Genomic DNA, 11,578 nt, shown 5'->3' on the forward strand with positions numbered 1-11,578 from the left:
TTTGTTTTGTTTTTAGTGCATTTTGTTTTGTTTTTCGTGTATTTTGTTTGGAAGTCGGTTTTGTTTTTTTATTAAAAAGTTTATTTTTATATTAAAGGTTTATAAATAAGTGACTATTGCCAGAATATTTAAGTGACCAATGTCTATAGACATCTGCTATTCCAAATGCGTTTTTAAACTGAGGTATGGACGCACAGATAGTTCCCCTTCATATGCGTGCCCATCTCCTCTAGATCCATCTTATCCTTTCGTTATAAAAATGGGTTAGTAAGGGTAGAATCGGTACGTGGAATTGATTTACAGTTAACTAGAGGCAATCCTGGTGCATGCGTTTTTGTACCATTCTTAATTTTCCAAAAAAATGGCCATTTGTTCTCCATTTTCAAAGATTTATTAAAACCTTACTAATATTATAAATGCAAAAGTTTAGATGGATGGATGGTCATTAGCGTTTACAGTTTAAACTGCTAAAAGGGTCATGATGAAATTTAGCATAAATGTATAACAGTCTGGAAGAAGACAGACTACTATTTTTTTTTTAATTCTGCACTGATGAAAAGTTATAAAATAAATTTTAAAATCTTACCTCGTTTTCTTAACTTGTATGTTACTGGAGAGCTTTTCTATAGTGATCTCTCCAGTGACCTTGTCTATAATAATCACGCATTCCTTTGTGTATGGCCTTTGGCTGCCTTTGAATACTGTCTGAGGAACTCCGGCACCATCTATAAATTAAATTAATCATAAAAAAAATAACATTTAATCTTATCACCACTACAACACAATTTGGAATAAGAGAAAAAAAACAAAGTAATTAAAAAAGCATAAATAATAAACACGTAATTACAGGGCAAACAAAGTATTTAAAATGTGTATGCAGTGCTGACCGGATTGGGTCCTCACTCAGCTATAAATGCTGGATGCTTCTGATTGAAGCACCCGGCACTTACTATATTATAAATGCGAAAGTTTAGATGGATGGATGGATATTTGGTTAGAAGTTATCTCCAGAATGGCCCAATAGATCAATGTAACTCAGCACAGATGTAAAACATAGGCTATTTTACTAAGCTTTTTTATAAGGAATATATGCAAATCTAAATGGTTGTGAAGCTTTGAAGAATTTTGGATGACTTTGATATTTTCTTAAACTGATACTCCATAACTACAAATATAGCTTAACCAACAATATAAAATCCTTGCCAGAAAAAATACAATTTCTTTCATATAAAATCTCTGTATATGACAGTTATGACACAAAGCCGATTTTAAGTAGCCCTACGTTAGGGTTTGATTTTATAAATAAGTAATATTTTATAATAATAGAGGTTATAAATAAGTCCATGAACACACTAGCAATTTCTTTTCATATTCTGCCCTTGTAAAAAGATTTAATATGCTAGATTCATGTTTATAAGATTGTAAATTTAAATTCACAGCTAATAGCAGCAAAGGAGCAAGGTTGTCATACTAAAATTATCACAATATGGCAAGAGTCTTTATCGTCAGTTGAGTATTTAAATCTTGACATTCCCAATTGAAAGTTTTACGAAATTGCATACATTTCTGCTTAAAGTAAATAAAAAGTAATGTAATGGGATGAAACAAATAGGGACAGCCAGTATGAAATAAAAAAAAATACCTAAATGTGGTACAGTGACTGTGACTTGGTTATTGGTTCCCACATCAACTGTGGCCATTTTGTTGACATCCACTGATGCTGGCTTAAAATCATCTGAAAAAAAAAACAATAGTTTAGATATATTTATCGATGTTTGTTAATTGAAAACAACTAAACATTTTTCTATGAAATTTGGCATAAATATACATTGTGGCAGAACAATTATGCTACTTCTAAGTTTTTTAATTCTAAGCAAAGTCTAGGTGAAAAGCTAGTATTATATAATTCTAACCAAAAGACATTGGTTAGGATTAATTAGTTAAATATGGATAACACTTATGTAATCATAATTATATAAGTTTTAACCATAGTTATTGAATTGTCCTACATATCTGATGGACATATTTAAAAAAAAATTAAAACTAATATGGCTGAATATAGGAATTAAATGAATACATGTTCAAAATAATATACTTAGCAATTTACTATCATTTAAATAAAGTTGGCATGTTTAACAATATGGCTTCAGGTAAGGGAAATATACTAAAGGCATAATATGATTGATGGCATGTTGTAATCCAATTAAAAATGCTTTCCATGTTATTTTATACACAGAGGCATTGCAAGGTAACAATCTGGTTAAGTCTAGAAGCTACTAACATGGCATTTTTCTTTATGGGGCTATGCCCCATAAGGAGGTAATTTAATAATTAAGTGGGGCAATTTAAAGATGGACTGGGTGATGGGGCAATTTTAAGACATGAACCCTTTTGCTTCACAAAGGCAATGTTAGATGCTTGTGGATGTTTTAATGTTAATAATTGTGTATGAAGGGCATACAAAATTTAGAATTGTTAATTGTTGAAAATTTTATATTTTCTTTAAGTATAATAATATCATTTTTTATGTCCTCTCACTACTAAGGGGTGGTTTAGTGTGTACTTACATTTAATTGTATGGTACTGAGATGTTTTGTTGTTTGTAAAGCTACTGCCTAGCTTCAGCTCCCTCACATCATAGTTTAAACTATGTTTGTCAGCCATCTCAGCTACTTGTCTTTGCCATATGTATTATCTGAAAATCATTTATGTAATATATGAATACAAAAAATATATTCAGGTCAACAATCTGATAGTTATATATTGTATTACATTATCCAGTAGTAATTTTAGTATTTCAATAAGATTAAAAAAAAACTACATTTGGTAATTTCCAACATCTTGCACAATATATATTAGTACTCAAGATGTAGGACATGTTGTATATGACAGTATACAGAGAAGCGATGTATAATCCTACTTTTTATTCCCCTACGCAATTTCTACACTTTTTACATTCACTTTAAGCAATGGCTTTTTTTTAATTTTGATATTTGACTTCAAACGCCCAATTATCTCGTCTAATGGAGCAACAAACATTTCCGTAATCCAATGTACGACGTAAATACTGTTACTGTTAAGTTTTCATCGACTAATTATTTAAAAAAATGGATAAAATAAGCGAAATATGGCAAATGATATGATTTTATTTGATCTTACTCTAATTCCGTCTTCTGTGATGCTCAACTTTCTGCGATGCAGTTGTGTTAAAGGATATTCATAATACTTTCGATTTTTGTTAAATCTTTACACAATTTGTAATTCTATGCCAGCAAATTACTGCTCGAACAATCCAAAAAATTAGACATTGACTATTCTGTCGACCTAGTTCTCATGACGGACACGACATTTGACAGTTTATGGGATGACTATGACGTTTACGTTCTTAAAAGTTTTATAAAGTTTTGTGATGTTTTTGTTTTATGAACAATATGTAAGTGATTAAGTATAAAATGAGATTGTTTACTAATGAATACGTTGACGTACTTTAAGTAAATTCCTAATTTATTTGCTCATTTCCGATATCTTAACCAAGTTGTCATTGACAGATTAATGTCAGAAAAAAGCAAACACAAAACTGTCAACTGTCAGTGACACCGATTTGAAACTGAGAAGCGCAGCGCAGGTAATTTGCAAGTGCATCGATTTTAATTTGCACCATAACCCTGTGTCTCGAAAGGGAAAGGCAAAATCTTCGGACCTCGTATTTTTCACATAATTCACTGTTTCAACATTCGACGCCTGTGACGATATGTGCCGATTACTGTGATATTTAAATGTTAAAGATGTATTTTCTTTATTTTTTATTTAATTCATTAATATTTTAAGTGTGTAATAATTCGTGAGTGCCAAATAATTTGCATATGCTTTCATCTACTGGTTTTTGATTCCGTTAATAAAGATGTAAGTTTATTTCTTCTATCTAATCAATTTATTTGATTTTTTCACTGTATACTATATCTATTATGCTTAAATGTTTCAGGTCGAAATTCATCATATTTTATCTATGTGTTCTAATTCACAATGCTAATCTGATGGATGTGACATATTACGAAATATTGGGGGTATCTAAACAAGCCGCTACACAAGAGATAAAGCAAGCATACAAAAAGCTAGCTGTTAAATACCATCCTGATAAAAACTCCGTAAGTTAATTATCTATTCAAACATATATTTGATTTAGCGTTGTTTTGTAATCTTGAACATTAAAAACTTGTATTAGAAATTGGACTGTGTAGGTAGTGAGTGGGTGTACTACATTCAAATTAAAAATATGTTTATATAGTAATATTAACATAATAGATTTGCTTGAAACAATTAGGACTATAGCCCTTCATTTGGTTTGATTCTTATGCAACTCATGTTACAGCATTCTGCTTCAATTTGTACCCAAATTTCAGGAAATACATTTAAATATGTGAATTATTGTATAGTTATACATTCTTGCAGTTTAGCACAATAAATAAATATGTACATTAAAATCTTGTTGCCAGAAATCAATATTTGTGTCAAATTTTACTTATTATTATTATAAATGCAAAAGTTTAGGTGGATGGATGGATAGATCTTGATGAAATTGGGGACAGTTGTAGAACATATAGCTTACTTAAGTTTTTTATCAGCGCTGAAGAAAAAGTTAGTTTTATATAAAGACACATTTTAAAATTTTACAGGATGAAACAACACAAGAGAAATTCCTAAAAATAACTGAGGCATATGAAACATTGAAGGATCCTGAGAAAAGACGGAAATATGATGTTTATGGTTCACATGCAGCATACACAAAGAAATATGATCATCAAACACAATCTGAATATGACAATCTCTTCAAAAATGGATTGTATCATAATGATCCTTATGTGGTTTCCCTCAGTAGTACTAATTTTTGTGAGTATTTTTGATAGAAATTAATTTTGCAATATCATAAGGTGGCAAATGAAAGCCTGAATTAACCAAAATGACAAAACAACCATTAACATATGCAATTGCAGACCTCTTCACCTTCCTGCATGTCTATATTTTATCTACAGAAGAAGGGATGTACTGAAATAATGTCCCTTCCTATGTAATAATAATAATAACAATAAATAAGAGCTTCGACCAACACCTCAAGAAGCTCTCGCTAGACAGTTGGATTAAGGGCCCGATTCAAAAGGCGGTTATTTTAGAAACCGCACGACTAGTGAGGAGGTTCCTGTCTCTGCAGCCCTGACCACTGGTTGCTTGAGTCATCGGATTCCGCAGCTGGTGGTGCTCTGTTTTTTTATATAATATGTTTTATTTTGTTATTTTTTTAAGAAAATCATGTGAAATATATTATATATACAAATAAGAAAATAAAAATATGAGATAATAAAAATAACAATAACAATAAAGCCATTTAATCCATTCAGAAGGCAAACATCATACACATGCATCCTCTACTGTAAAATCTGCTAATAAAAATTATACAATTTTTTTGCAAACTCATTATAAAGATGTACTAATGAAAACATCTTAAAATACTATTAATAATTTTGTAATCAGTGGAAATGTAATTGAGATCAAACATGTATTTTTGAGTTTCAGTGGCACAGTGGTTAAAGCACTTGACTTGTAATTTATAGGTCTTGGGTTCGAATCCCACCATCTACCAATGTTATTTTCGATTTATACGAATATGTAAATAATTTACCCGACGTTCTTACGGTGAAGGAAAACATTGTTATGCAAACCACACATCAGCGAAACCAACCTGCACTTGGCCAGCTTAGTTGACTATGGCCTAGTCACCCCTAACTTGGGGTGGACTTCAAACCCTTCAGTGGAGACATAGTGAGCTGGTGATGATGATGTATTTTACTATTGTAACCTGATTTTTTTGTTATTTTCCAGTTAGTTATCTATCAGGTGGCTTACATTTTATAAATTTCTACTCACCGTTTTGTCCGCCGTGTCACCGTTTAGTGGACCATTGGAAAAGATTTGCTGAAACGTATCAAGGAATCGTAAGTTTTAATTGAGCTTGTTCATTAATAAAAAATGATTATTTACGTCACTTAGTCCTAAGTACAATCGGGTATTCTCGCGGTGTTCCACCTTAAGGAAACATGACGCGGAACAGTAACCAATAGGACATAGCTTTTAAATGTTTGGTTTTTATTATTGCCTTGTCATTTGTACAATTTACAGCTATCTTGATTTTTTGTAAGAGGCAGAGTTTGTCTCGTTACTAGGAATAAGGCAATTTTTTGCTATTGAAACACCACAATTTCTGCGACTGTGACCACAACTTCGAACCGAGTAGTCTTTAAAAATCATTCAAAACTTAAAATTAAAATTCATCGTTCTCTTTATCCTACTCCCGTAGGGTCAGGCAAACAGGTTTTTGTCCTCCACATAACTATCATAGGTCATCTCAGTCATCACTCTCTTCTTGATCATGTCACCTTTCACACAATCCATCCATCTCTTTAGGTCTATATTACAGCACTATGGAAATAATTATTTTGGTTCACATTGTATTTCAGGTGAAAGTTTCCGCAGTTAACTGCAAATACCACAAATCATTTTGCATAAACACAATGAGTATTGGCAGCCATCCTACATTGGTATTTTTTCTCAATGTGAGTATTTAATTTTTCAATTTGTTATCATATTTCGCATAGGAAATTAATGAAACAAAAGTACTAATTGCTATGCGTCGCTACCATAAAGGATGTTCGGAAAACATATAGTTAGAACAGAATACGCATTTCTTTACCAAAATATGATGACTTAACTCAACTTATTTTTCCAAAGTAACTAAGATTGTTGCTTTATTGACCCGGTGCTTTAAATCTTTTTAATTTCCTTAAACATATTTTTTATAATAAAATCATGAATACTTTCAATTATTATAGTTGTTGCTCGCGACATCGCCTGCGTGAAATAAAAATAGCAAAAATGTAGCCTATGTTAATCAGTGATAACATAGCTTTTTAATGATACATGAGTTTTTAAATGTAATGTAATGGATGGATGTATGTTTGTAAGAGTTTGTAGCCTAAACGTCTGAACAGATTTCGATGAAATTTTGTATATATGTAGAGGATAATCTGGAAGAACACATAGGCTAATCATTTTTATTTTTTTTTTAAGTCGCGGACGGAGTCGTGGGCGTAATCTAGTATTAATATAGATTAGTGACCATGTTAACAGAATATAATTGCTTTTAGGGTGTGCATGGTAATTTTATTCATTATGAAGGGGAGGACACATTTGATGGGCTCGAAAAGTTCATGATGAAATATCTAAAAAACAAAATACATGTGCCAATTATAAGTCAACTGCGAAGTTTAGAAAAACCTGTTGCATATGTTCTTGATACTAATGTTATTGAAGACCGTGCATTGACCAGAATCGCTTACCGTTTGGTAAGTATTTAAAACCATTTAAACTATCCATTGCAAAATATTTCTTAATGTAATTCTATATTTATCTGTATTTCCAAGTATCTTTTTTGTCACTCCTTAATTGATGTGAAAACAGAAACTGAAATTTGTCAAATTAGACACTTTTCGTTCTTTTTTTATTATTGTCAAAATCTTGAATTTAAATGATTAATATTTTATGGTACTTTTACCTGTTTTTGCCATATATTGTTTACTTTTTCTGTCGTTATTTAGGACTGTACAGATGTTTTAAAATAACTTGGCGGCTCAGAAAGTTGTAGTCTCTGAACACGTTAAGTGTGTCGCCTTCACGCCTTCATATTTGGAAAGTAATATACTGTTGTTTATGGTATTACAGAAAGGATTAGTAACCGTAGTTATGATAGACGATGAAGACTTACGTGATGATTTATCAGAGGACCCTGATGTAACCGTTGTGTTTCAATATAAAAATATTTACGTTGAAATATCAAGCACTGACGAGAAGACAATCATAAAACAGATTGCTCAATCTTTACCAGTAGGGGAGATAGATCCTGAAAAATTTAAGGTAAATTTTATATTAAATTATTTTAAAAATAATTCTACAATTATTTTGTATGTAAAAATTATCCCGTCGACTGTTTTAAAACAGATTACAGTTTCTATTAAATCTAAATCTCTTGTACTTGATTGTTTTAAGAATATAAGAAACAAACTGCGTAGCTGTGGAAAAAAGTCTTGGGTGATTTACTTTCCCAGCAAGGATGATGACAATTTGCTTCTACATCAATTTAAAATCAAATTCCCTGACTTAAACTTCGGTAAGTTTAATTTACATTTATGTTTTTTTAAAAATGTATGGTTTGCAAATCAATTCGTCAGCGATCTTTCTCTTAAAATCCCACCAGAATCGATAGTCGAAAAAGTCTACTATGGTTTAATTTTTTTCCAGTTAAAGTCTACATTTTTTTTAATCTGTCGGTACCTAACATACGAGTGAAATTCTCTATTTCGGTGATTATATTACATTACTGGTTGTTGCTTACTTTTTGGGATTTAGCATTGATTTCCAATTCCAATTTACCTATTCCCTAAGTTTAATAGCGTGAAAATATATACCCTAAAATGTGTCGTAAATGTAGGGCTTTTTCTTAAAGAAAAATTTGTTCAATAAGACACTGTGATGGCTGACATCCTACGCCACAAAGTAGTGTGTTTTTAAGCTTTGTTCTTTTAGTATAGATGAATCATTAAAAGATATGCTGTGATTGTATTCAAAGTGTATGTTTTTGCTTTATTATATTATACTCGTTTTTGCCCGCGACTCCGTCTGCGTGGATTAAAAAAAACAAAAATGAGTAACCTATGTGTTCTTCCAGACTAACCTCTACATCTATACCATATTTCATCGAGATCCGATCAGCCGTTTAGGCTACAAACTCTAACAAACATCCATCCATTTATCCATCCATCTAAACTTTCGCATTAGTAATATTAGTATGTTGGTGTACATAAATTTTGATTAAAATTTGATTTCTAGGCACAATCGATTGTATATCGCAAGAAGAGTTGTGCGCGTCTCTACAAATAGAGTCAACGCCGTGTTGGGCGCTGTTAAAGGGCGGCGGCGCGTACCAGCGCTCGTGCACGCATCCAGAGACCTTCATACAGAACTCCGCGGACGCCTACAATCTCCATACATTATCCACAGCTGAAATCCAGAAGATAATGGACGGTCGTAAGTATCTAGCTGTTCATTTCATGTTGACGTCATGTCCCTATGACAGCTGTCAATGTTATTCAGACGTTTTAAGGAATAAAGCGCCGTTCTGACAACGGCGGATCCATGGAGGGGTGGGGGTCATGGGGTCATGACCCTCCCTGAGCTGGTTGAAGAGCTTGAGAAAATGTATTTACATATTTTGTCAAGCTCTTGACTTGACCACGACTATGTGAACCCCTGGCGCCAAAGCTGGATCAGCCCTTGCATTCTGACGGTATCAGTAGATTTGAGTATTGAATTTAATTACGTTGTTACAATTGTATTCATGTCTAAAACAATAAAAACTTTCAAAGTACTTTAAAACCAAAATATTCGCAAAAAAACAATACACTAAAAAGTAACGAAATAATTCCTTGAATATGTAAACCTCCCTTATTGTAGCTGTTATGTCTATATTGTACAATTATTATTACTTTGATGTCGGTGTCAGCCGAGGTATGCAGTGATATCTACGTAGGGCTTTTTTCATATTAACCATAACAATTGACTATTGAACATATAGTTATTTCTACAACTCTTCCATAAATCATTTTATTTAAATCTTATAGTTTAGGCTTTGTAAACAAAGAAAGCAAAAAGAACCCAATTTTCGTCACGCGATTTTGAGCTCAACTATTTAACTACGCCGTAGTCTGACTCCAAAAAATCACGACTAAAACCTATCTGCAAGCACTACCTTTCAAATAAAAAAAAATCATATTCGGTCCGCTAGTGGCGGAGTTATGCATACACATAAAAACATACAGATGAATTGAGTACCTTCTTTCGAGAAGTCGGTCAGAAAGTACAAAGATGAAATGTTCCGTTGTTAGGTGCGGGTACGTGGGTGTTGCTAGTTGTACCGCACAACGCCTCTTGGGAACACCTCGCTAAGCCCTTCACTGATGCCAGCAAATATTACCTCGACAAGTATATCAATGTAAGTGATTTATTTATCTATTTATAAGGTATACCAATTGCAATGCAATTGACAAAAAAATAATAATAAAAAGACGCTAAATCAGGTAACTACATATCACACACACACACACACAAATGAAGACAAAACAATACAAGAATAAAAGAAAAAGTGATCTAGACTTATTTCATAACTAGCTTTCGCCCGCGACTCCGTCCACGTGGAATTAAAAAAAAACAAAGTGAGTAGCCTATGTGTTCTTCCAGACTATCCTCCACATCTATGCCAAATTTTATCGAAATCCGTTTAGCTGTTTAAACTACAAACTCTAACAAACATCCATCCATCTAACCATCCATCCATCCATCCATCCATCCATCCATCCATCCATCCATCCATCCATCCATCTAAACTTTTAGAACTGCCACCTACTTTTGTAATATTACGATGGCTCCTACATGTCTATGTAAACGATAGTCTTATCGTAAGCCACAATTTTGCCATTTAAACGTGTTTCACATATATTTTTTACTCTTCAAATATAAAATAGTAGCTGTTGCTCGCGACTTCGTCTACGTGAGATTTAAAAATTAAGCGTATGTTACTCAGCGGTAACGTAGCGTTCTAATAGTGAAAGAATTTTTGAGATTAACTCAGTAGTTTTTGAGTTATTTCAATACATACAAAAGTACATAAATATAAATCTGTCCTCTTTATAATATTAGCATAAATTATGTAACAAAAAAAAAGTTAAAAATACAGTTAAAAAATCAAAAATTGTACATTTTATTTGTTTATAGTATTATTGATATGTCTATCAATATTATTTTCATCTTGCAAAAGTTACGTAGCATTAAAATCTTATATTAAAAAAATTGTGATATCGAATATGTTTAATTTCAGTTCGGAATAATGGAGTGCAGTTTGCAAACGGCGCGGTACTGCGGCGCGGGGCAGGGGCGGCCCGCCGTGCTGCTGCAGCAGGGCGCCGACACGCACCTCTACAAGGGAGAACTGAATACCGAAAATCTTGCCGACTTCATACAACTTATCAAAGATAGTGGCAGTAAGTTTTAGATTATAGACGATTTTTTTTTTATATTGTAAGGTACTCCACTACCACCACCACCTGAATCCGCCAAAATGGTAAAGCGACAGCTACCCATATATATTCGCAATAGCAGATGCGTTGCCTACCCCCTTAATCGACGTAGGAGGAGACATCTCCTCCTCCTATGTGTATCCTCCACCATCAAATACACGTCTCTTTTCCATCCTGTTCTTATGAGAAAAAGGGGAGCAAAGTAGATGGGACCTCCTATGTGTCTCTTCCACCATCAAATCCACGTCTCTTTTCCTTCCTATTCTTATGAGAAAAAGGGGTGCAAAGTAGAAGGGACTAAGGTTAGGCCTTCGTCACCATACTTATCAGATAGTACGCGGAATTGCTCCTACTTCACGCCTTTCTTTTTATGATCGTGGTATTACTGCAGTACGAAGATG

General features: G+C 32.9%; 2 protein-coding genes across 2 annotated transcripts in view; one reads left to right on the top strand and one right to left on the bottom strand.

Annotated features, from left to right (window-relative positions):
• Positions 1–582: 582 nt before the first annotated feature.
• Positions 583–3,334, bottom strand: LOC106106552 (ell-associated factor Eaf). The gene is made up of 4 exons (XM_013287152.1): positions 3,160–3,334; positions 2,568–2,695; positions 1,643–1,735; positions 583–725 (listed from the first exon to the last, which is right to left on the bottom strand). Exons 2-4 carry the CDS (start codon positions 2,662–2,664, stop codon positions 583–585), a joined length of 333 nt encoding a protein of 110 aa, XP_013142606.1. The 5' UTR covers positions 2,665–2,695; positions 3,160–3,334.
• Positions 3,335–3,594: 260 nt separating this feature from the next.
• The window catches only part of LOC106106390 (dnaJ homolog subfamily C member 10-like), an 11,650-nt gene continuing 3,666 nt past the window's right edge, over positions 3,595–11,578 (top strand). Inside the window, exons 1-12 of the mRNA XM_013286967.1 lie at positions 3,595–3,903; positions 3,983–4,145; positions 4,674–4,887; positions 5,875–5,987; positions 6,510–6,605; positions 7,197–7,394; positions 7,771–7,962; positions 8,095–8,215; positions 8,935–9,132; positions 9,990–10,096; positions 10,979–11,141; positions 11,184–11,221. Of these exons, the coding sequence (XP_013142421.1) occupies positions 3,902–3,903; positions 3,983–4,145; positions 4,674–4,887; positions 5,875–5,987; positions 6,510–6,605; positions 7,197–7,394; positions 7,771–7,962; positions 8,095–8,215; positions 8,935–9,132; positions 9,990–10,096; positions 10,979–11,141; positions 11,184–11,221 (1,605 nt within the window). The 5' untranslated portion in view covers positions 3,595–3,901. The remainder of the gene's footprint in view (positions 3,904–3,982; positions 4,146–4,673; positions 4,888–5,874; positions 5,988–6,509; positions 6,606–7,196; positions 7,395–7,770; positions 7,963–8,094; positions 8,216–8,934; positions 9,133–9,989; positions 10,097–10,978; positions 11,142–11,183; positions 11,222–11,578) is intronic.

The sequence above is a fragment of the Papilio polytes genome, unplaced genomic scaffold, assembly GCF_000836215.1.
Source record: "Papilio polytes unplaced genomic scaffold, Ppol_1.0 DF822178.1, whole genome shotgun sequence".
NCBI classification, from domain to species: domain Eukaryota; kingdom Metazoa; phylum Arthropoda; class Insecta; order Lepidoptera; family Papilionidae; genus Papilio; species Papilio polytes.

Excerpts from the sequence above, each read along its gene's own strand:
- LOC106106552 (XM_013287152.1), bottom strand. The coding sequence starts at position 2,664 with ATGGCTGACAAACATAGTTTAAACTATGATGTGAGGGAGCTGAAGCTA. Across the intron at positions 1,736-2,567 it reads TCAGTACCATACAATTAAAT|ATGATTTTAAGCCAGCATCA; the intron begins GTAAGTACACAC and ends TTTTTTTTTCAG. Across the intron at positions 726-1,642 it reads AGTCACTGTACCACATTTAG|ATGGTGCCGGAGTTCCTCAG; the intron begins GTATTTTTTTTT and ends TTTAATTTATAG.